The 26,512-nt window shown below is 44.5% G+C and overlaps 1 protein-coding gene across 1 annotated transcript in view; it reads left to right on the top strand.

The window, feature by feature from the left end:
* Nucleotides 1–26,512, top strand: part of GPX7 (glutathione peroxidase 7) — an 81,014-nt gene that overhangs the window by 49,390 nt on the left and 5,112 nt on the right. Inside the window, exon 2 of the mRNA XM_085602612.1 lies at nucleotides 20,803–21,064. Coding sequence (XP_085458738.1) covers nucleotides 20,803–21,064 — 262 coding nt within the window. The remainder of the gene's footprint in view (nucleotides 1–20,802; nucleotides 21,065–26,512) is intronic.

The raw sequence follows: 26,512 nt of genomic DNA, 5'->3' as shown, positions 1-26,512 counted from the left end.
GCATGGGAAAACGCGTTTTGGGACCCCCCTTTTTTCTCAGCCCCCGCTTGACGAATCCCCCCGAGACTTTCAGGGTAGGAGCGGAGCGTAGCGCCCCACCTATTTTGAAAATTTCGCGAGGATTCGTCGACCGGCGCCAAAGTTATTCCAAATAGAATGTTGCGGTTTTCCTATGGAAACAGGGTCCTAACTATAACTACCTACTGGCGACCGCCAGTAGGTAATATATATATATATATATATACACGCACACACACAGGCGCACACGTTCAATACATACATATACATATATATATTTATATATATATATATATATATATTATACATACACACACACATGTATCCAAACAGGTACATGAATATAAACACTGGCTCTCACTTGCACATAACCGGGCACGCACACACATACAGCCGTGTACATATGACCACAGGCACCGACAAACGGGCATACGCACACACAGTGAGGCAGGCACACACACTCTACTGCACAGACGCAAATAGACAAACACCCACCAGCAGACACAACTACATACCCAATGCTCCAGGGCATGGACAAACTGACGAAGAGAAATTGAAGACAAGACTCGTTGACCAATGAAAAGCAAGAAAATGAAAGTGATGTTGAAGCCATCCATTGGTACATACATGCAAGGGACAGTGCATGCTCTCTCAGGCGAGACCTAAAAATGAGACAAACAACACAAAAATAATAACCTCATTATCACCTATCATTCATTTGCTGTAAAGCATAAGAAGGCTGGAAAACACAAGTGGTGCGCTATTAGTTAGGACCAATACAGAAATTGTAAGCTAATCTGTATTGCTGGGTAACATGCTACATATCTTTTCACATTACTGAAAGAACTGCCACTGCATTTACAGAATAGCTGAAGTGAGCGAGAAACAACATTGTACAATTACAGTGTATTGATCATATGTATTGTGCAGGGGAAGAGGCAGCAGCAAGATATGTCAAATGTGTTATTCAAACTTGAAAAAAAAAAGAATTTGTCAAATGTGGACGTGGTCACTGGCACCCGCCACCAACGAGCCCAAGTCAGTGAAAATAAGACGTGTGTTACCACCTGGAATGGGCATGAGGAAAGACGGGGGGTGTTCCATCTGCTGCAGCACCATTTTGGACGCCATTGCGGCTTGGTTCTCCTGCTCCCTGCCTCTGCTCAGAGTATGGAGTCCTTTGGTGTCCAGTGAGTACTCCACTGCTGGATGTGCGCCCCCTACTGCGCCGACTGAGCTACACACTGCGGGAGCAATAGCATGGAACCCAGGCATTTTCATTTTAAACCCATAAAAAAACACAAGCATTGTCACTGCTGCATCATTACATTTGAACACGACAGAAAGTGTAGTCCCTGCTAGTGCTGCAGACTTTTGAACCAGGTTTGAGTCCCGGCGCCTGCTCCACATCCTGTGATTCTGGCCAAATAACATCTCTACGTGCCCAAAAAATGAACATGGCCCTGTGTAATGTAACTAGTACTCATGTACGCTGCAATGCTCTTGGGCCGAGTTTTCACAATATAAAACTGCAAAAAATAATTTCAAAAAGTGATGGTGAATCTAAACATCACTGCATGATTACTTTTGAACGCAAAGGTCATGTTAGATGATTGAAACTCTTCTGCAGCAGCTGATAAGACGACAGTACTGCAATAGAAGCCACCACGTCTTTACCTTTGCACATGGCGGCCTTGTTAGGTGAAGACCCAGTGGGAGTGCAATACGAGCACTCTTTAAGAAGAACTGGAACATTTCAGTCGAATACAATCTTTTAAACATAGCTCCCAGCATCTGGGCAGACCCAAAGCCCCTCTCATGTTGATTCTCACATAATTGTCTGGCAACAGGTGCGCTGTCGAGCATGACCATAAAACGGGCAGTCTGGAGTGGGGTAGGTGATTGGAGTCTCTTAGTCTTTTAATTTCTAACGATGCTGATGTGACGTCCTCAACACCATGGCCTTCCCCACTTCTTCGTGTTCAACTCGGTCACGTTTAGAAGTGAGCTACAAGCTTTTTCCCCTCGTGGCTTTCTTTCCACATTGGGGTGCAGCCACACAGCATCTCCTTGAAACTCGGATGGACCATCATACCACAAGTCGTTTCTCTAGATATAGTGATGGGACTGTGAAGAATGAGAAGGAACAAGAGAGGGAAATGTAAAGCAAAGTTAACTGGTGGAGTCCTATCTAAAAGGAGTTTTTGCAAGTCTCCCAGTCAAGGAAGAGCTGGCCAAAGGTCAAACAAATGAGAACTACCAAATCTGTGCCATGCTGCTGGCTTAGCCAAAACAATAGCAACAGGGTAAGTCTTCTTTCGCCACATTGTCTTTTTCTAACCCTTAAATGTCATTCATTAAATAACCAAGCTTGAAGTTGCCTGGAAGGAAATTCTAATAGGTCAGGAGGATGTCTCCTTTTGTAAACTATAAAGAGCAAGAGTCTCTGGGATCTAAGAAAAGTATTAAGCTTGCTTAGAGGCATGAGGACAGAAGGGGTAACATAAGGCAGGCAAAGCCACTCTCGTGCAGTCTGGACAGACATTCAACACGCGCTTTGTCTCTCACCCTGGCATGTGCATGGAGCCAGTTTGGCTATGATCTGAGGCACAACCCAACTACTGGTGCTCATCTGCCTGTGGGAGCGTTCAGCAACTTGAGAGGGACTTGGGGCACAAACACTTATTCAAAAGTGTGGCTTCCTTATGCCTAGGAGGAGTAGGTGGACTCTGGGCCTTTAAAAGATGGTGTAGTTTCTCCTCAAGTTGCTACCCTTGAATAATCTTTCGCTTCCTTCCTTGTTCATTGGGTGTATTTGTTCAGCAGGTTGCAGTATCCTTTGCCTTAAAAAATGCATAGCTACTGCTCATGTCATCAATTCCAGTTCTTGCCTTTTGGCATCTTTTTTTCTCATTCAACACTGTCTCTGCCTGATGCTTTTTGCCATATAGATCACTGGGCCTTCTGATTACCCCCTCTTTTTAGGTTACGCCTCACAGCGCTTGGGCTGTGCTTGAGAAATCTATTGTTTTTAATATAAACCTAAAAGGGACTTACTTCCCGCCTCCTCTCTTTCCTGGCTTCTCTTTGGTTCCTGCGCATGCCACTTACCTTTCCTCCATTTCTATTGGCTGTAGCATATTTTCCTGCATTTACCAATGCTTGTTCCTCATCTGCTTCTCTTATCAGTTTCCTGCCGCCAAAATACTGTTAACGTCCGCTTTGGTGGAACTATATTTCCATAGAATTTTAACTTTTACTCTTGCAGCATATTTTTATAGCAATGTATTAACCAGAGAGATTAAGTGCATAGAATCACATGATGTTGCGCGGCGCCGCCGAGACTCAAACTGGGATCCCAAGCTCTCAAGTCAGCAGCTCTGCCTGCTGCGCCACATCCTCTCCACTCCCATGTTATCTGTCAGGGAGCTCTTTCCTTCTCCTGTAGGATGATTGATAAAAACAGCTCTTTATTCATTACATAGGCGAAACCGTTGCATTACCAATACTTGTTTAAGTGTATACCCACTGAGCATTTTATTCCTGTCATGGCCAGATTGGTGCTGTGTAGCTGCCTATATGTTTAGTCAATATTACAATTATAACCTGAGTATGCGCCTCTTGCATACACTCACCCATCCCACCGCCAAGTGCTGGTTCCCATCATCTGATAACAGCAGCTCAGCTGTCAATATGTGCAGCACCACCCATAGGGGTACTAAACGCTGTACAAATACTACAATACAGCATGTGCACCACAGACCCCTTTTCTGTAATATAGTTAATTTAGAAATATACTTTTGTAAAATATTGGACAAACATGCTAAGTATTTGTAAATATAAAGAAATACTTTAATTGTTGTACAACATGTCAGAAATGGTAGAGAAAACACTTTGTTTTCAGCTCAGTAAAGTTAAATAACCCCTTTAAGCTACACTGAGCACCTGTGCATCTACACAGCCACTGTTATTTTTCTGTTGCAGCACTCCAATTTTGTTTCTGCTATAGTAATGCTATTGCTTGAGTTTGTCCACTAGATGGCACTTCAGGTCTACATTTAGAAAAAATGGCACATTGGTAGAAAAATAATTCGCTTTCAAGTTTAGCATCGGTCCCGACACGTTTTATTTCTCACTTATAATGTGTGATGTTGTTAATGTTTTGTGTGAAATACACATAGCCGTATTCACACATCTACCCCAATATTTGTGTTTAGATAGACCAACACTATCAATATTACATTGCGAGTACTCTTAAACATGCTCAAAAGAGAACGTTACTCTCTTGTGAATGAATTTCCAGGAGTGCAGGTCCATGCCTGAAATCTGCACGGCAGCTTTTCCTCTATTCCACTGCATTGCAGACAGAAGCTTTCGCAGTTCTTGTCTCCTGCCTTGGATTTCGGAAATAGAAGATACCTCTGCTCCCACATACCCCAAGAAATCCCTAATGTTTTTTTCTATAGAGCTTTTTCTGCAAGTCTTTCGATTTTTTTTTTTTTTTTTAGAAATGTAAAATCGATCTGCTCCTTACTGGCCAATGACTCCCTAAGGATATATTGATAGGTAAATCAGAGCATTTAACGTTTCTGTTAGAAGTTCTGTTTTTCACTGTATTATTTTAGGTACAATGTTACAGGGAGGGCATTGATGCTGCATTGTTTTGGGGTACCCCATACTCTGTGTTTTCTCTTGGTTTTACTGATGATGAAATGTTTGTGCCACACTTCAATTAAAATCCATCGATGCTGGTGTCTGTCTTACAGGTGACTGAACATTTGTAAAAACAAGCATTGGCAAAGCAAATGGCTTTTGACTTTAAAAGCTGAGCTATTGGCTTGCCATTGATCCTGGGTGGGACAAACGGACCCATGGAAGATAGTCATTGAGTCAGAAGACAACAAGGCCACTCGGCGATGAGCAAGAGGCTGACCCTAAGCCCACTCTGCGTATATGTTATGTATTGGCAACAACAGGTCTGGTCAACAAACAGTTAAACCTGTCAGTGGCCGAGACCTTAAAAAACAAGCAGCAAAAAGAAATAGCTTATCTTGTTCTGTGGAGTGCTACGGCACCTCTCTTGCTGGTGTACCTCATTGTTTGAAATAAATATTCTTGCTCATTTGTTTAGAGTGGCTTAAAAAAGCTTGGAGAATGTATGTTTTAAGTAAGTTCTCATATGTTTTCCTAATCGATTTAAGAAAAGAGCATACATGGTTTGTGGAGTGAGTATACATTTCCCCCTGTAACAGTTTTAGTAGATTACGTGGTGCTCCATCTTGAAAATCTTCATGGCTTCCTGCGCTATTTAAAGTTGTGGAGGAGGAGTACGCCTGAGATATGCCAAGGACCTGCACGGGAATGTTTGCATTGCATTCGGTTTGTTTACTGTGGATGCTGTTTTCCCATCTGCAGTGTATTTTGAACAATGTCTCTGTGAGATGCAAGTCTGCAGTAGATTTTGTGTGATGTCCTTGTACCTTGTGTTTGAGAGTTGGTGCACCAGTAATGGCCTTCTTCTGGGGTGGCAGGAGCCATGGTGCTATGCAGTATGGTTTGAATGATGTCATTGAAGAAGAAAGGTACCCCATAAACATACTATTTAAGGTCTGGGACAAAGGGGAATCAAACCAATGAAATGTGATGCGAGGTCCCACTTGACATGTATTACTTCCTAAAGGGCTACATAGAGCTCACAAGGCTGGCCACATGAGAATTACTACTAAATTCTAACATGCATTCATTGTACCAGGATCATTTGCTTATTTCTTTATTGTAATACTAATTTTTTTACCTTTATTTTTGCTTATACATTTTACATGTTTTAATTGGTTTATACACTATACATGCTATAAACACATTCAATTGTAATATACAACACAGTGCATAATTTTATCCAGTATGCAATACTAATACAATGACCAATTTTCATCACTTGTTAAACAACACAGAATGTACAAACAGAGGTCTTTAGATTAAAAGATGACACATTTATTTACAATAAACAACTTTTCAAAAGAGCATACTTCATTAGTATGCTGGTTTCATACACCCACCCACGCACACACTTCAACTCTCTCCTTTCACACAAACATTCAATCAATTTTAAAATTCATACCCATCCCAACCCCTGATTACAATCACTTGCAATAAACAATGGGAAAGTGACTTTTATGTTAGCCGTTGTTGTGTTGTAGGTTAAGATCTTGCACAAGCCAGTTTCAGGACCAGCTATGGTAACAACTAAATGCTGGTGGAACCTAGAGAGGTATCGCATAAGTCCAGAATTCTGGTCTTTCCTTCTGAGTAAGTGGAACTCATCCCATAGACCTGGGACATGAGAAATTGTTGTTCTGTCCCGATAACTTTATAGCTATTTTTTTTTTTTGTCAAATGAATATGTCCAGATGACCCATTCCCTAGGAGCCGTCTCCCAAACACGTTTGACATAAGCCAGATTACCGCATTAGGAATCTGTAATTGAGTGACACAGGGTTCTCTGGACTTCCAACCAAGCAGAATCGTGTCACCCTCCCTCCCCCCAGAGTATATGGTCATACTGGACACATTCATTTGACAAAAAAGATAACTATAAAGTTATCGGGACAGAACAACAATTTGTACACTCACACACGCTTTGATAGTAGGAAAGGTTATAAAGCGGACCGTGGCCAATTTAGCTGTGCTTTTAGTTTTTGGATACACTCACTCGGAAGTACCTAAGCACACTACTGCGACCAGTCCTCACAACGCACCTGTCCTCACAAGGATAGTTTTTATCAGGTTCTGCACAGGTTAACCCACACTGTGAGGACCGAGTCTGTCCCCACAGCGTGGATTATACATACCCACACACAAACACACCCCTACCTTCATACTTATAGGCCAGGCAAAAGGAGCCATTTAGATAAAATGTATGTTCACTATGTCTTTGGGGACGTGAGCTATATTTCCATTCTACAGAGGCCTATTACAGCGTACAATGGGAAAATGCCCAGAAATGGTGACAGCAGCTTCATAGGGCATCTTATTGGAAAGTGGTTCAGGTCCAGGCTGTGGTTCAAGTGGTCTAGTCGCAGTGCGGGTAAGTTCCCTTAGCTCATAGACTCTGTCTTGGGTCTCAGTTATACCTAAGCCTATATGGCAGCAGTGATGTCTGAAACACATTCTATGGTCACCGATTGGATTGACGGGTGCGCAGTGAAGAAGACTTGAAATGCTGACACGGTTTTGTGAAGAGCAGGAGATGCTGAAGGCTGGAGCATTATGTTAGTTCCTGGGGTCGCCAGGGTGACCTGTTCTAGTGTTGCTTGGCGCACCACAGCTCCCTGGTACCGATTTTCATGGCTTTTACGTGCTTGGCTTCCAGAAGGCAGGCCAGTCCATGCACCGTTTCAGTGTTCCTTTTAAGTGTTTGCTTTCATTTATGTTTTTTTCCCTTACTTGTTATCCTCTATATAGCAGTGTCACTAAGGCCAAAAATAAAAAAAAATAAAAAATGCCACTACTCCTGCGATGTGGCAGAAGTATGATACCTGTTCTGTCAAGGAGTAAACACATACGCGGGGTGGGGGGGGGGAGGGGGGGTACTCCTTTTAGTTTTTGACTAAGACCTTCATTAACCGAGCGGATTGTTCCCAGACCCTCTGACGTGCCGGGAGCCTGCCGCCAGACCGCCAGCTCCCTTCTTCTGCCTTCAGAGGTGTCATCCCCTTGAGGGTCATTAGATGTATGCCAGTGTGTGCCTGCTCTCGCATGAATGGCCGCTGTATCCCACGGATCTCTCATTCATTTGTGGCACACATTCTGATCTCTTTTTACAATTCTGTCAGTCGCACAGCGGTGCAACACTTGTGTTTATCACGATCACTTGACTTCACAAACGTGCTTTCAACACACAGTGTTCGCGATAATTATAGCATGTCTGTGCGATCTCATGTTTCTAAATTGTTTCATAATCCGACTAGCAAAATAAATTAAATAAAATGTTCTACATTCAGTCGACTCATTCCCAATTGTATTTCAATTACCGGACGTGCTATGTTCTCTATTTGTATAATTTCCTACTGAGTCAGAGTCCCATGCGCTTGTACATGTTGTCCTGTCCCTCAAGAGAAAGGCAAACAAACCCGTATTTTCAATGTGTCTTCGTTTCTGTCTTGAGCTGGCTTAAGCACACGGTGTCGCCGAGATTCGTTGGCTTTCTTTTTCTTTTTTGTTTTTTTTTTTAGCTCTGCAGGGAAGCTTTGACTGTCCTGCTGCTATTGTCGGAGGATGGCAAATGCTTTGGGACACTTAAGGATACAGGATTGAGTGAAATTGCTGGTTTCGAGATGGAGTTTTGCTTCTGAATTGACCTCCTTTGGATAGAATATCTTGTTTTCATTGTCTTGAAACTGGTAAAAAATAGAGACTTCCCTAACTGCATATCAGTGCACTTGCCTGGCATGGAAACAAGTCTCTCTTCCATTCCTTTGTGTCCCAGTGCAAAAGGTTACTACATGTGGGTAATTAACTGAACACACTGAAAAACATTTTCAGGTCCAGCGGAGTGATGGAACAAAAAAGTTTAATGTACTCATTTATATCTTTACCTTTTAAAGCAAATTTTAAACACCAAGTACAAGTCTAGAGAAAAATTGCAACGTGTCACTAGATTTGTGAACTGGATTGACAAATGGATAGACCTCGCAAATCTACTTCTGGCTTTGGTGTTTGTGGTCGGACCACAGCTTCTAGACTTAGGTGACTGCGCCTTGAAGCATCCGAAGGGCATTCGGGACCGTGAAGCGGAGCTCTACTTTGCTAATCACTGCAATACTTCATGCCCTGACCAGCCGAAGGGAAGGTCTCATTCTCGAAGTCATTCACTCTAGTAGTCAAAGTCTTTGGGTAAGTCAAAGGAGAACCATGAGAAGTCTAAGCGGGACTCAGGCCCTTTCCGTCCCTCTCAAACACCAGAGAAGGTGCGAGGGCATCGGTGTGACTCTCCATCTTGCTCCTGAAGCTGTTCCCATGTGGAGCTGGTTCTGAATCCTGAGGCCGTCTGAATTTCCAGGGCTGTCGCAGACACCGCAGCAACTCAAATAATTCCCTGATGCCATACCACAATACCGGCTCCTTCTGGCGCACCTCTGGGTCCCAGGGAACTGCAAGGATCTCCGCTGGCAGGTCCACCCTCAGCAACAACCGACCCACTGCGGGCCCCGCACCAGTGTCTATACCGAAGCCGATTGTGATATCACAACCCATGCCAGACCGTGGTGCATTGATGCTGATGTTGACACCGGATGACAATGCGCATGCTATAGTGCTTTCTGACTCGGAGTCGGCCATGCTTCAACCTCGACCGTGGTCACACCCTAATCACCTCTGCAACAGCCTTTCAGCAATCCATCAGACTACTATACATTGCCCCTACCTCACAGAAAGGCTCAACTTCTATATTCTTTATTCGGGTTGGACTTGGATAGTGATGTTTATGATGCAGGGGTTGAGTTTGCACACCTCTGTACCAATGACAACTAGTATGAGGATCTTCAGGATGCCAGTGGCTGAACTGAGCAGATTTCTCCATCTTGCCATGCCACAGAAGAAAAAACCTCATTCGCAATGCTGATGTGAACGATAGCTGAGTTTCTTGACCTCCAATTGCCAAACATGGAGATGAAAACAAACATCATCACAGAGGAGCTTTGCCCAAGGCAATCTTGTACTGAACCCCTTCTGCCATTTAATGAGCCCTCACAGACACTGTTTTTGGAGCTTGTGCAAAGCCTTGTGCCAGGCCACTGGCCAACAGGCAGATACCACTGCACACCATTGCATGGCCCGGGCAACCCAGCAACGCAGTTCCCAATGCCAGAAAGCCTGGTTGTACAGGCAAAACCAAGCTGAATAAACCCCAATGCCTTCCCCATCATTCGACTGGATAGAGAATCTAATTGCATCGAAACGTTTGGAAAGCTCATTTTCTCTTCCATCAACTTGGCATTACGTTTACTCAGTGTCAGCTGCCTGCTAGGACATCATGACCATACCTTTTGGTACTCAGTTTCTGAGGTTCCAGCTGCAGTGCTGGATGATTTACGTTCCACCTTTACGTATGCTGCGCAAGATGACTGTTATGCTGCAAAGTTTACAATCTGCAGTTGGCTGGATACCACAGATTGCCTTGGCCAGGCAATAAGCACCATGTTGGCTCTTTGGAGACACGCCTGGATGAGATTCTCTGGTTTCTCTGGGAATGTTCAATCCACCTGTATGGACATGCCCTTTGATGGCTTTTTTCCTTTTTGGCAAGAAGGCAGGTTCAGCCCTCAAATGCTTTAAGGTTAGTAGGGCTCTTTGGGCCTGTCTGTCTCACCATGCCAGGAGTTTCATCCCCTCCAAGGCTATTGTAGAGCGTTCCATTTTTTCAGCAACCTATGCAGCCAGCCCAGCAAACTCCGCAGTCCTTTCGCCTAAGAGGCTGCGGTACCCACAGGCAATGTGGCCAGCATGGGCTACAAGCGACCCAATCCATCTCCACTCCAGTTCCCACAGCTGCAGAACTTCCTTTGTGCGCCCTTCAAGGCACACAACCACCCTGTCCGAGGCATGATCTGATATTTTCTGTCATGGTGGCAGGTAATTACTTCAGATAAGTGGGTCCTGCAAATTGCTCAGCAGGGTTACACCCTACCATTCATTGTTAACCTGCCACATCCCCCCTAGCCTCAGAAAAGCAGACGGAGGATCATTTGTCCCTCTTGCAGCAGGAATTGCAGGCTTTTTTTGCCAAAAGAACCACACAGAGGGTACTGCCATCAGAAGTAGGCATTGGCTGCTACTCCCCTACATTCTGGTGCCATAGAAGGAGGAGTTCCTGTGTCCTATCTTAACCCTTCACCCTCTGAATGCTTTCCTGCAGAGGGACTAATACAAGATGCTCACACTGGCCCAGGTCCTGTCTGCCCTCAATTCTGGAGATTGGACAGTAGCGTTAGACCTTCAATATGCTTATTTTTACATCCCTGTCCTGCAGGCACATAGGTGGAGCAGGAGCACTTTCAATGCGCTGTTCTGTTTTGGCCTCACCAGTGCCTCTCGGGCGTTCACAAAAGTGATGGCAGTGGTTGCAGCATATCTTTGAAGGTCGGGGTTCTGGTTTTTCCCTACCTCGGTAACTAGCTGAAGGTAGGCTTAACTCAGGCATTTGTCACCGACCTCTAGACTACATCGAACCTTGGAACATCGTAGCGTTTCACTAGCAATGTGTTGAAGTCACACCTGAATCGTTATTAGATGCTCCCATTCACATGAGCCATTCTGGACATGGTGCAAGGCGGACTGACTCAGCTGCTGATGTCTATCAGATCACGAATGGCAGCTATACCTGGAGATGGCTCTAGGTCTCTTGCACGAATGGGGAGAACTTTGGCTCGATTTCTTTGCTATCGCCAGGAATGTGCAATCTCAGCAATTTTGCACTTTGGAGTTCTCTCTGAGACTCTCTCTATCTAGAGTTGAGCTTAGGACTCCAAAATGCCTACCCACCTCTACATCTTTTGCCTCGAGTTCTGAAGAAGATCAAGAATGACTGGGTCCATGTCATCCTTTTGGCACCAGATTGGGAAAGAAGAATGTGGTATCCAGAACTCCTGGGCCTGAACATCTGTCCTCTGATCATGCCACTGCTTCAGGAGCATCTTCTGACACAACAACAGGACAAGGTTTGGGACCTGAGCCTGCGCAAACCTCCTCCTCCATGCTTGGAGATTGAATGGCAGCAGTTGACTGTATTTGACCTTCCTCCTGAGGTTGTCATCGTCACCTGAGCAGCCAGGCGTCCCTCCATCAAATTGGTATATGCCTGCTGGTAAGACAAGTTTGTAGCTTGGTGTGCTACTCAGCAGACTGACCCACTTCAAGCCAAACTTTCCGAAGTGTAGCTTTTTCCATTCTGACCTGCTAAAGTAATGGCAGCCAGGCGGACCCCGGCGACACTTGACGAATGCAAGGGTTGCCCTTGTGCAACATCACTCGTTTCTGGACGTGAATCAGACAGATGTTTATAGCCTTGTAGTGTGCGCTTGTCGAAAGAAGGGCGCCACTACGCTAAACCTGATTTTCGTTGTACAATTAATTCTTCGTTTCTGCATTGAAATCGCTCCATGTCCTCGAACATATAAGTATGTTCTAAGTCTTCCAGGGTCTCCAGTACACATAAGAACAATTAGTCCTCAAGATGGTCTTATAGATGTTATCACAGCAAATACTGAAACGTCGACAATTTAACCCATGTTCGTTGTAACCATCATCTAAGGAATTGTTCATTGTATAATCAATGATGATTTGCCGGTTTTTTTAATGTTTGAAATGGGTTATGGCAAAAGTGCTCATGAGACAAAAAAGTTATAGTGAAGAATTTCTATCTCAGTCGCTTTTGTCTATATGTGAATTGCATTGTGTACCCTTTTAACAACACGTTTTTTTTACATAAATCTGTATTTTGAAAAGTATATACCCGGTCTGCATTATTTATTTTTGTTGTGCACCTGGTTTGCGATAGATTCGCTTTAAAGTCAAACTATTAATTTTGAAATGTATTTACAAGACAATAAAAAGGGCTCAAAACAAATAATTTTTGAAGATTACCTAAGACTTTCTACATTCAAAATATTCCCTTGTTTGCACTGTTACCTGATATTGGCTTTTTGTGGGGGGCACTGATAAAGGATACTTATCGACTCTTTTGGCCTTCCTGCGGATGCCGGATCATCCTTCTTTGTTTACATTACCCATTATGATACATTTTTTAAGGGTTTTCAACATGTGTTTCCACCCTCTCCTTTCATTATGCCTCAGTTGGATCTCTGCTTGATCCTCATATTCCTAAGGCGCACTCCATTTGAACCACTGCACAGCTGTCCAATGCAGCTTCTTAGCTTCAGGACACTTTTTCTCATTGCAATAACATCAATCCAGTGGGTGGGTGAGCTTTAGGCCCTCTCCGTTACCCCGCCAAAAACCACATTTTTCCCCAGATCAACTGGTTGTGGGAAACTAGGCCTCTTTTCTTCTTAAAATAGTGATACCTTTTTGTGTCGGCCAGAGTGTTGCCATCCTGACGGTTTTCACTTCGCCTCACCTCTCTAATAAGAGGAGAGACTGCATGGGTTGGATCCTTAAAGCGCTCTTAGCTTTTATATTGACAGTACCAGGGAACATTGTGTGGACGATCAGTTCATTGGTTTTGCTGGGACGCAAAGAGGCAAGGCAGCGCAAAAGAGGGCACTTTCTCTTTGTTTCATGCTCTATATCAAAATCTCCTACGTGTTGGCCATCCACAAGATCCAGGGTGGCTACCAATTTGTTGGCATGTGCAATGCTTATTGCAGACAAATTTGGCAAAAAGCTAGAGCTTTAATCAGAAAGTATGATTTTTTTAGATTTGGTGTAAATCTGTTCAGTGGTTTTTGAGAAATCAAGGAGTCAGTGGGTGTTAACGCTTTACTATTCGCCATCTCAAGTTTTATTCTCTCAGCAGAGAGGCAATATTTTAAAGCTCGATTAATAAGGGACATCTTAATCTGCACCTCTAGCCTCTAAAAGTAATCTTATGCACGGGTGCAGATTGTCCTTATTTTCCTATTCACAAACATTCTCAGTTGCGCACCTGGAAATCTCTGTAATCAGCAGCATTCCAGTGCACTACCGCGAATGCGATGTGTGTTTATTTTTTTTGGGTGTTGCTCTTTTCCCAGTGTAGAATTGTGTTCCCAGTACAATTCCACAAAGGGAACGGCAGCCCTGATATGCAAACAAATATTTTTTAATGCACAGGAAAATATTTTTTCCCTGTGGAGAAATACCTTTTTGTTTTGCTCACCATCTAAGGGTGGGAAGGGTCGGAGAGGAATTGGTTAATGCTCACAGGTTTGTGGGCACTCATAGACTAATACAGGAAACCCAGTCAAAATTTGTGAATACATGAAGCCTGAATCACATATATGTATCCAACTCCTTTTATGCAAACCTGCTTTTGTGAAATATTGCTGTATGCTTGTTGTGTGGCACTGGGTGTTTGTGAATGAGTGACAGCTATGTGTTGGTCTTTGTGCCTGTGTATATGGTGGTCTGTGTGCGTGTACGCGCCTGTGCTGGCGTCCGTGTCTATATGTTGTTCTGCTTGTGTACGGATGTCTGGAGGTGAGTTCGGTCTGAGTCTGTGGATGTATGTCTGATCTTTGTCAAGGTCTAGTAGGATACTGTGTCTCTTTGTGCATGTTCTGTAAAAAGACAAGCCTGTTGCGTTTGTCTGAGCCTGTTAAGGGCTAGAAACTCAACAGACATTTTAAATTTCATATTCCTTTTACAGTTGCCTTAAGTCTCAGAATAGAAACCCCGTATTGGCAATTCAGATATTTTCAATTGGTATTCCATTGCCTAAATGTGTCTCTACTTTGGGGGCGAGGGGAAAGAATGAATAGCCCGGCGCCACAACCTCCAACACGGACTGCCCATTGGCACCGTCTTGCATCTAAATGTTCCACAGGAGGTAAAGCAATAAGTCATCAATAGTTCATATATCCAGACGCTCAACTCTTTTCGTCTAAAATATTCAATCTTTATTTATTGCAAGCGCCCACCCTGGATGGTGATGGAGAAACACAGGGTTCCTTCCTTGATGAAGAGATGATGCCCGAAACACTTCTTGACTGGCTGTATCTGTTGAAAATCTAGGAAACTAGTTTTATTCTTGATGAAGACTCAATAAGTAAAGATTGAATATTTTAGACAAAAAGAAGAGTACGTCTGGATATATGAACTATTGCTTTAGTTCCTGTAGAACATTAAGCCTAATTCTGTTTGTATGGATGGATGTAGACTCAAAGTCTAGGCACGAAGCAAATCAGCTTTGTTGAAGGATGGAGTTAGAGCGGAGGAGTACCTAAGTGGGCGAATGTGAGTGTGGAAGCAGGCAGAGCAAAGGGGAATAACCTGCTGGGTCTACCCTCTAGAGAATTATGCATGTATGAGTTATTAGAAGAAGAATAGGGTCTTTACTCCTTGCAGGACTGAGGTGGGGAGGCAGGTCAGACCCTAGAAACGTATCAAAAGAAGACTGGGAATCATGTCTTCTCTCTCCAGCCTGAGTGGCCTGTAGCTCAAGGAGCGCTTGAACCCATGTAGTAGATATGGCGGGGTGCTTCGGTTTACTTCTTGGGGTGAGGACGGCCGGTAGGAGGAACCAGTGGAGTTCTCAGATGGTGGATAAGATTATGTCAAGCTGCCTGAGACACTTGATCAGTCGTGCAGTGTTGTTATTGATGTTTTTAGTCGGGGTTACCTGTGATTCTTAAAATCTAGCGAGCACGACATCCTTCTTCAGGCTGAGCTCGGACCAGGGTGTAGGGTTCCGCTGGAGTCTTCTCCAGGAAGGAACGCCTGTGAGGGAAAATCTGGGTCACTGAGGTTTTTGTAACTGTTGTCCCTCGCCTCTGTTCCATCTGCTGCTGGAAAAGATATCATTTCCTACTTTCACAAGCAATGCTTCACTATTCATCTCAATATCGCATTGTGCTCACTGAAGCTCTGGATCAAAGGCCGCACACTTCCTAATCGTTACTTATAAGGTTTCTTAGAATTTCCGCTTCAGTACGTTGATTTAAGCATTATGAATTGCATGTAAACACTGACTATCTTACCTTCTGTTATTATTGATTTCGTGTGCATTAAACATCTAAACACTAACAAGAAGATGTGACTGAACTCCCAGAATGTCTGTGCTAAGCTTCAAACACACCTTTGTGCATTTGTGTTCTTTCTTCTTAGGCTGCACTTTATGTGATGTTACATCTGTTGATCTAATCAAACTTAAGAAAAAATAACCAAGCAAACCAGTGCATATATTTGATTCTACAGTATTAACACTTTTCTCCCTGCCTCTCTAGAATTTGAAGGCCGGAGTCACAAAGGGCCTCCGCGCTCAGGCGGAATCTCCGCAATGAGAATTCTCCGGCTCTGATAGTCTAAAAATTCAAGCATTGCCTGTTTAAGCTCTAACTCCAAGCCGCTTTAACTGCTCCCAGAGCTCATGTAAACAACACGTAACACATAATGTACGTAAAGGGGGGGCTCAGTGTCAGCCCCCTTCAGCCGTTAGTTGCTGTGGGTCGGCCCCCATCAGCAATGATTTCGGTGAAGTGTCTCTCACGTTTAGATGAGCACACAGGGTTATTGTGCGGGATCACATTTTGGTCATTGGCAAAGAGTCCATACCCTGCATTGCTTGATGGGGAGTGGGCTGTAGTTCTAGAATGCCAGTTTAGTCACAGTATGTCAGACTGCTGCTCTTGCACGGTAGAGGATCGGGCTGCTAACTTGGTAGACAAGCCTTGAACGAGGTATAGGAAAAAACACTTGAACGCTGATTAACGTGAGGGAATCCCATCAGGTAAGATAGCTACCACTTCAAGTCATGACATTGCTGCAGTCTTAGATACGGGAATTCCACACTGGCAGCAAATTCCCCTGCAGCACATGGAAGTGGAAAGGGGGAATTAAGTAGCAAGAGCCACATTTTAGTTTGATGCCTACCAGACAGCTCAGCTGTCTGTTTTGCACAGACATTTTGGGGACATTCTGAAAGCTTGCCTGGGAATGCATTCTGCCATTGCTTACCACAGTCTTTGTAGTTTTTAACTCACATCCACTTGGTTTCTATTTACTCCATTCCATTCTACAGCACTCCACTCTACAAAACTTTAGTCCACTCTGACACTTTACTCCACTCTATGCCCCTCCACTCTATGCCTCTCCACTCTGTGCCCCTCTAATCTACACCACTCCACTCTAACACTCTACTTTATAACATTCCATGGCATACCAATCAACTCTACTCTACCCTCCTCTACTCTTTGCCCCTCCACTCTGACACTCTACTCTATGCCCCTTCACTCTGTAACACTCTATGCCACTCCACTCTACACCACTCCACTCTACGCTACTCCACTCTGACACTCTACACTACGCCCCTTCAGTCTGCAATACTCTGCGCCACTCCACTCTATGCTACTCCACTGTACTCCACTATATCTCACTCTACCCCACTCAACTGTACACCACTTTAATCCACCTTATGTCACTCCACCCTACGGCACTCCACCTTACTGCACTCCACTCTACTCTATGAACTCCATTCTATGCTACTCTATGCCACTCCATTATTTTCCACTCCTTTCTACGACACTGCACTCTGCAACTCTTCACTATATGCCACTCCACTCTATTCCATTCCACTCTACATCACTTCGCTCAACACCACTCTACCCCACTCCACGACACTGTATGCCACTATACCCCACTCTATGCCACTCCACTCCACGTTGCGCCACTCCACTCTACTCTACTCCTTTCTATGATACTCCACTCTATGCCACTCTACACCACTCTACACCACTCTGTCCCACTCTTCCCCACTCTGCTCTACAACACTATGCCACTTTACTCCACTTTATGCCACTCCATGTTACTCCACAATGACAGTTTACTCCACTCTGTGACACTCTATGGTACTCCACTCTACAGCACTCCACTCTTCGCCCCCCACTCTTCGCCCCCCACTCTTCGCCCTCATGCCACTCTACTCTACTCCACCGCACTCCACTCCACCCAATGACACTCAAATGTTCCAGACTCTACAACACTCCCCGCCACTCTGTCCCCGCCACTCTGTGCCCCGCCTCTCTGTGCCCCTCCACTCTGTGCCTCTCCACTCTACAACACTACTGTATGTCCCTCCGCTCTGCAAAATTCCACTCCATGCCACTCTACCGCACTCTACGCCACAACACTCTTTGACCCTCCACTCTGCGGCACTCCACTCTACGACACTCCACACCATGCCATCTATGCCACTCGACTCTATGCCTCTCTACTACACTCTATGCCACTCCAAGCCAATCCATTCTATAACATTCCATTCTACAGTGTTCCACTCTGTACAACTCCACTTCACTCTATGCACCTCCATTTTAACAACATCTTCTCCACTCTGCTCACCCTCCACTACAAGGCCCTATAGTTTACAACAGTCTGTTCCACTCTGCAATACTCTACTCCTCTCTTTGCCACAACACTCCACTCTGAGATCCTCCACTTTACCTCCCCACTTTACGCCACTCTGCGTCACACCTCTCTCATTCAACCAAACATTTGTAAAGTGCTCCAAATCAGCCGTAACAGTCTTGAGGCGCAGGAGATATTGACTTCTGCGAGGTAGGTTGTTCATTCGAACATCCAGGTCTTGAGTTCTCTCCTGAATTGTTGGAGTGACAGTGCAGTACTGAGTTGCTGGGGAAGGTTGTTCCATGCCTTGGCTGCAAGGTGCGAGACAGAGCTTCCTCCGCTGTTGGTTAGGCAGATCCGTGGGGTGTCTGCGAGGGAGAGGAAAGCAGGTCGAAGGTGTCTGGTCGGTTGGTGAGGCATTTGTAGGTGTAGACTTGTCCATCATTGTGCAGGGCCTTGTAAGCGTGCATTACCATCTTGAACTGGCATCTCTTCTGGATCGGGAGCAAGTGTAGTTTCTTGAGGTGTGGTGTGATGTATGTCCTTCTAGGGATGTCGAGGATGAATCTGGCCACTGAGTTTTGTATTGTCTGGAGTCTCTTCAGGAGTCGTGCAGTGATTCCAAAGTAGTGTGTGTTCCCATAATCCAATTTGCTAGTGATGAGGGTTTCCATGACGGTCCTTCTGGTGTCAACTGAGAGCTACCTGAAGATCTATACAGACCATGCGAAGGGTGCGGAAGCAGGCAGATGAGACGGTGTTGACTTGTTTCATAAAGAGCTTGCTGTCCAGGATGATGCTGAGGTTGCGTGCATGGTCTGTTGGGACGTGCCGAATTCTGCGGGCCACCATGCATCGTTCCATGGCAAGGTGTTGTTCCTGAAGATGAGGACTTCCATCTTGTCCGGGTTGAGTTTGAGGCAATTGTCCTTCATCTAGTCAGCGACGTTCATCATCTATGTGTGGAAGTTGGCTCTGGTGGTGGATGGGTCTTCAGACAGTGAGAGGATGAACTGAGTGTCATCAGTGTAGGAGATAATGTTGAATCCGTGCAATCTGATAGTGTCAGCCAGGAGAGCCTTGCAGGTGTTGGAGGGACAGACTGAGGGACGATCCTTGGGGCATGCCGCAAATGATCTTCTTGGGCTCCAAGGTTAACGGTGGGAGACGGATCACCCGGGTTTTTCCGGTGATCCATTTGAGGGTATATATCCCTGTATCCCGATTTGGTGGAGTCTGTTGATCAGGATGTGATTAAAGACGGTGTCAAATTTGGCTGATCGGTTGATACTGTCAGCGGCGGAGGGTTAGGGATATTTAGGGTTCAGTGATGGGTGGAGTGTAGTAGGGGTGGTGATGGGTTTTTAGGATTCATGGATGAGTGATGTTTACATGTGTGAGGTGTTTTCAGGTTTCATGGATCGGTGGAGTGTAAGGGTGTATAGGAGTTTTGAGGTTTATGAACGGGTGGAGTTTAGGGACAGTGAAGGATTTTAAGGTTCAATTATGGGTAGCAGCTGGGGTGGTAAAGTGTTTTTAGGGTTCAGGATGGGGTGGAGTTTAGGCTGGTGAAGGTTTTTTAGGATCCAGGGATGGGATGAGTTTAGAAGTAGAAAGGGTTTTTTAGGGTTCATGAGTGAGTAGTCTAGGGTGATGAGGAGTTCTTGCAGGTCATGGATGGCTTGTGTTTAAGGTCAGTTAGGGTTTTTTAAAGTTCAGGGATGGGTGAAGTTTGGGTGTACAGAGATGTTTTAAGGGGTATTGGATGGGTGGGGCTGTGGCGTGAAAAGGGTTTTTGTGTTTCAGTAATGGGTGGCGTGGACAATTTGAAAGATATAAATATGAAATAATGTCCCCTGAAGTAAAGCACTGAAATAAACATTTTCGACAAAACTTTTTCTGAAAGCAAGACCTACAACCATTGCATTTATTCTTAAAAAATAAGCATTAAAAAGCCAATTTTAACCAATAAGACATTCTATCAATTGGTTTCTATGAAAAGGTTAATGTCATTCATTCTGAAAATTTCCATGAAACAGTTTCGATGGAATGGTTTCTCAGTAATGGTATTCCATTAAACCGTGTTCCTATGAAATCACATACAAACGCCAGAGAGACCAGTTTGGTTCACTTTCAGCATAATTGAAACCAGAGTTAGTGCCTCTGCCAGTCACACACTTGTAACACAAAAATAGCTAGTGTCATTGTTTTTCTTGTGGCTGGTCGGTGTGCTGTGGGTCTTACAGTGAATGGCAGCAGGAGCTTTGGGACTGTTTCCCTCAAAATTAGTCTGTTGAAGGCAGTAGGCTACTCCAGCTGACATGTTGTCTCTTCCTGACATGGATGACAGCCAGGGTTTTGAGGGCTCAAAGGCCCACACCACAGGCAACTACAATTGGCATGATGCTGCTCTTGAACCTGGCACTCTGATAATGCGTTTTGCCCCCTAGTACTGGACGAAAACATTATGAGAATGTTGCTGCTCTTCCACCTGTTCATGCACTCATTTATTCATTCAACCATCTAGCCATGCACTCATTAACTCATCCATCTAACTGTTGACTCATTCTCACATTAATCTCCTCACCCATCTACACAAAAACACTCACCAATCACTAAAGATGCACTTTCACGTATAAAGTAGTCATACCTATTGGATTTGTCAATGCTTGTTTAATTTATGCAAAAGTGTTATAATTCAAAATAATTCTACTTTTCTTTGATCTCTAGATATCATTGGTGGTTAACGTGGCCAGTGAGTGTGGATTTACAGAGGAACACTACAAGGCCTTACAGCAGTTACAAAGAGAGCTGGGTTCCTTTCATTTCAACGTGCTGGCATTCCCATGTAACCAGTTTGGCCAACAAGAGCCTGGAAGCAACCAGGAGATTGAGAGCTTTGCCAGAAAGCATTACAGCGTGACCTTCCCCATGTTTAGCAAAATTGCTGTTACTGGCACTGGTGCAAACGTGGCCTTCAAATACCTAATTGGTAAGTGATGTATATGACACTGGCTGCAAGAAAGAGCCATTCATATATTTACTGTCCTGTTTTAAGTGATGCATAAACGTTGAGGGTGTCAAGGCTGCAGTACATCACAGATGAGGTACATAACTTGGACAGGACATAACAGCATTAGAAATGGAGTTATCACCAGCTAAAATAGGAGCATAGACAATAAACCAATAAGATCAACATTAGTGTTATTTTAAGGGTGGGAGGTGCAATTTTATGTTCTGATAGGAGCTAGGGCATAAGAGAGAAATGGAATTTGATAAGAAGAAGTATGGATGGGAAACGGAAGAGTTTGTGTCCACATGGGCGTGCTTAAAGGAGTGAGGCTGCAATTAGGAGCTTCAAGCAATTGGTCAATTGTGAGAAAGAAAGGTTTTAAGAGCTTTATTGAAGATAAATGAAAATGGGCAGAGAATTCCAGAGAACAATTGATCGACAGAATGTTGAACAATGTCAGACATTCGCCTAGTACAGAGATCTGGGCCTAAATCCATCTTTTTTTGCTCCTCGTGCCATTCCAGTTTAGACCCACCCATATGCAAATCAGTCTTGACCTTTCTCCCTATGGAAACAGTCCAGCCCGAACTGCCAGGCCAGGTCCTCCCTGGACTGGAAACAAGCATCCTAGGACCGGTTTTGGGGTTTCGCCCCTCCTCTGCCAGGCTAGCTTGACTCCAGTGGCAAGGAGAGAACGGGACCCACGTCTGGCATACCTGTTGCACTCGGGGTGACAAATGCAAAAAGAACATTTGATTGGCAGAATGTTGAACAATGTCAAACATTCACCCCAGTACAGAGATCTGGGCCTAAATCCATCGTTTTCTTTTCTCCCCATGCCATTCCAGTGTAGACCAAGCCCTGTGCAAATCAGTCTTGACCCTGCTCCCTATGGGACACTCCAGCCCGAACTGCCAGGACAGGTCTTCCCTGGACTGGAAACAAGCCTCCTAGGACCAGTTTCGGATGCTTGTTTCCAGTCCAGAGAAGAGCTTGGCAGTTCCGCCTGGACTGTTCCCATAAGGCAGAGGGTCAAGACTGATTTGCACATGGCTGGGTCTGAACTGGGGTGGCGAAGTGAGCTAAAGAATGATGACAGATCTGTGACTGGGGATGAGTGTCTGAAAAGTTTCAGCGCTCCGTCCATCATCTCCTTGTGTTTGCAATACATATTGTGAGCTTCTGATTAAGGTAATTGGAGGTACAAAGCTCAGGTCTTTGCGCGTGAAGCATGTTTTTTTTAATGAAATGCATGAATAAAGTAACTGTGACTGCTGGCATGATGTGGCCAGACTTGTTTTACGTTGATCAGGAGCTGAGCAGCTGAATGCGGTATAGCTTTTGGCCAGACATTTGTTGAGTTGTAGGGCTGAAGTAACTATTCTATGAATTATATCTGTACTTTTTACGGAGATTACACATTTTCCTTTTACAGATAGTTCGATTTAGGATGAGGATTTGGAACTCTGATTTGAAAGCATTAACTTTGAGAATTGCTTGTGTCATGCATTCCTGATACTATGTGTTAGACCTGTAAGACAGACCGCCAAGGTCTAACACAAAGTATTCTAGAATGGTACCCAAGCCTGTCCCACAGGGCACCATTCCAGAACTTACGTTCTGTGTGGATTAAAAGGGACTCATTTGATCACCAAGACGGATACTCACACCATCCCCTGAGCTGATGAGCTCATTGACAGACTGGGCGCTGCCAAATTTCTCAGTACTTTTGATCTCACATCAGGGTACTGGAAGATTGCTTTGACCGAGGTATCAAAATAGAGGTCAGCATTCTCGACGCCCCAAGGGCCACTTCCAGTTTAGGATGATGCCCTTTGGGTTAAAGAATGTACCTGCACCACCTCCAGGAGGGACTTCAGGCCCTGCAGCAGGCAGACCTGACCATCAAGGCCAGCAAGTGCCAAAAAGGGTAGGGAACGGTGGTGTATCTAAGCCACATAGTGGTAGGGGCAAGGTGCAGCCCCTTCAGGCCAAGATTGAGACTATCATGGCTTGAAAATCCCCCTCAAACCCCAGACTGAGACGAGGGCCTTCCTGGGCCTCACAGGATACTACAGGAGAAAGATGCCAAAAAGGAAATTGAGCGGTGCACCCATAAAGATAATCAACAAGTCTTCAAATATATTCTTTAGAAAAAAGTCCCTTTTTATTTCCATTCACTTTCTTAAAAAATAGTATTTGGTCCAGCAACTAGATTATGCAGCCAACGCATTTCATTCTGTATACATTGAACTTAATCAGGGCTTGTGCAATCTTTATTCTGGGATGATGAAAAGTCCTTCGATTATTGGTAGTGACCTGTATCCATTGAATGACGGTATGCTACGGGAGTGCTGCGATAAAATGATTTTGGTATTGGTAGGGGCATACTATTGCCCCCTTGCTCACATGGAATCTTAATTGTTGTGCCTATATGTATTGGAATTAAACATTATGGAAAATTGAGGATTAAGATACTATATGTGATGGGATACTGATCACTACCAATAATCAAAGGACTATTCATCATTGGTGTGGTTATAGGATACTACAGGAGGTTTGTTAAGGGGTATGGCTCCATTGTGACTCCCTTAACTGAGCTGACTTCTAAGAAGCAGCCCAAAAAGGTGATCTGGATGGAGGACTGTCAGAAAGCCTGTGACATACTCCGGGAGGCTATGTGTACAACACATGTACTCAAGGCTCCTGATTTCTCCAATGTACTGATTGTGCAGACAGACACTTCAGAGCATGGCATAGGGGCTGTTGGACAACCGGTATCCTTCATCAGTAGGAGATTAATTCCCTGGGAACCGAGGTAGAGCCCTATTGAAAGGGAGGCCTTTGCTGTATCTGAGAACTGATGAAGTTGAGTCCATACCTGTTTGGGACTCACTTCTGGGTTCAGACAGACCACAGGGCCCTCAGATGGCTCATGCAAAGGAAGGATGAAAATCCCAAATGGTTGAGTTGGTCCATCTCCCTACTGGGAAGGGACTTTATGGTGAAACACCGTCCTGTGTCACACCATGGTCTATCTAGGTTCTTCTGCCTTAAAGACGGGAACTCCTAGGAGGTTGGGTAGTTCTTTCCACTTTCAACTGCGGGGTGGGTGACACGTGTTAGAGCTGTCAGTTTCAAGGTAGTCTTCTCCCAATCTTTTGCCTTACTCCTCCACTTTTTGCTGATCTCATTTGTGCTGGCCTTTGGACTCTGTGCACCTTACTACTGCCGACTAGTGCTAAAGTGTGTTTTCTCATTGCCGAAAACATGGTAAAATTGGCTTAATCCCAATTGGCACATTTAATTTACTTGTAAGTCCCTACTAAAGTAGTACTACTTGTATATTAAATGCTACTAATGGACCTTCAACACTTATAGTATCTCCCTCTTGAGTAGCCCTTCCAACATGTTTCAGGCCTGCCACTGCAGCCTGTATGTGCTGTTTTAAACTGCCATTTCGACTTGGCAAAATAAACCTTTTGCCAGGCCTGAACCTTCCTTTTTAATACATATACGTCATCCTTAGGATAGGCCCTAAACAGCCCATAAGGCAGAGTACAGTGTATTTAAAACATTTGACATGTATTTTTAACTGTAAATGTCCTGGAAGTGAAAAACTCTTAAACACATTTTTCACTATTGCAAGGCTTTCCTCTCCCATAGGATAACATTGGGGTATCCTATTACATTTATTAGTGATAACTTTCATTTGAGAGTAGGTAGGGATGTTAAGTTTGGTGTCTAAAGAATATTTAAAACCCTCTTTAATGGTGAAGTTGAATTTTAAATGACTATTTCGAAAATAACACTTTTAGAAAGTTGCCATTTTCTTGACCTAGCTATTTAGTGCCTAGAGCCTGTAGCTTGGGCCACATTACTAGGTGTAACTGGCAGTTAGTCTTTGTACATTGCTCCCAGACAGAGAGACAAAGGTGTTGGAAAGATGGGCCATCTCTGTCAGGATGTGGGGGAAGAGCTGTCACCTACCACACTTGCACATCACAAAGACTCTGCCTGAGCACACAAACACACACACACAAAGGGTTTCACACAAGCTGGGACCAGGGGAGGGAGGAAGCCTCAGACATCTCGGGATGGAATCCTCTAAAAACCTCTCCTATTTCAAAGCTGGCACCAAGGATAAATAGTGGACCTTAGACCCAACTCTTCAGATAACTTCTAGACCTTTGGACTCTGCCAGAAAAAAGTACTTCCCAATTGTGAAGTCTTCCCTGCTTATCAGGAACTGCTTTACTGCCCAAGGCCTGCTGTTGCTGCACTAGGACTCTTCTGCTGCTGTGAGCTGCACTGCTGAATCCAGCCTACCCATATGGACCCAGAACTCCAAGAAATCTCCAAGGATCAGTTGGCTGGCCCTCTGTTCAAAGCTAAAAGGACATAACAGGCCCATTCGACAAGGACACAACTCTTCGCATCTCTTCGCACCTTGATGCAGCGCAATGCAGCTCCCCATCGGCACTGCCCAGGTTAACGCTGACTCATCTCTTTGCAAGTCCTCGCAAGCCCCATCGTTTTTTTGATGCAGCTCCACGACATCAGCCCAGCATGATGCATTGTGTCCTCCTATCTGACGCACTGCAGTGCAAGTCTCTGCAAGCCCTTGCAGTTTTCTGATGACAATGCAGGACCTCGCATTGCAGGCCCTCGTCAATGGCCTCTCACTTCGCCTCTGTGTGACACATCCGGACCTCACATCACAGTTCCTCGTCAACTACTCCTCGACTCCGTCCGGCACAGTCCATCGCGAGGGCTATGCATCTCGATGCCCAGGATACAAGGAACTTTCAGTGGACTGAACTCATTGTCGTTGTTCTGAACTTGTGACTTGGACCCGGTCTACAGCGACCAGATAACCGCTGCTGGAGCTTTTTGCTTTTTAGCGCTTGATTTAATCAAAACCTTTAAAATTGCATATCTCCGGTTCTACTGATTGCATTTTTGTAGTTTTGGTCCCAAATAATTTATTACATTTCACTTTATTTTTCTAAATTGGTGTGGGATTTTTCTTGTGTTGTGTTTCTACTTTATTGCTTTTTGAAGTGCTGCATAAATACTTTACAGATTGCCTCTAATTTAAGCATGACTGCTTCTGTGCCAAGCTACCAAAGGGTTAAGCACAGGTTAATTTGAGGTTGCTTGTGACTTCACCCCTCCTCCCATAAGTAACCCAATTTCTTACACTTTGCAAATTGACTGTTAAGGTATTAATGGATCTAGAGGAGTCAACCTTCAGAGACACTTGGGCGTCGTCCTCATATTGGTGAAAAGATGTTTTGAGATCCCTAGGTCCCTGAATGCTTTGATATATAAATGACAAAGGTTTGGTGCCAGAATAATCCTGGAAGAGATTATCTGGTAGCCCAGTTAACCCCTATCGTACCTGGACATATTACAACTACTTAA

Source organism: Triturus cristatus, chromosome 4_2, assembly GCF_964204655.1.
Source record: "Triturus cristatus chromosome 4_2, aTriCri1.1, whole genome shotgun sequence".
NCBI lineage: Eukaryota > Metazoa > Chordata > Amphibia > Caudata > Salamandridae > Triturus > Triturus cristatus.
Note: the sequence above shows the minus strand (reverse complement) of the source record. Positions and strands in the feature narration are given on the sequence as shown.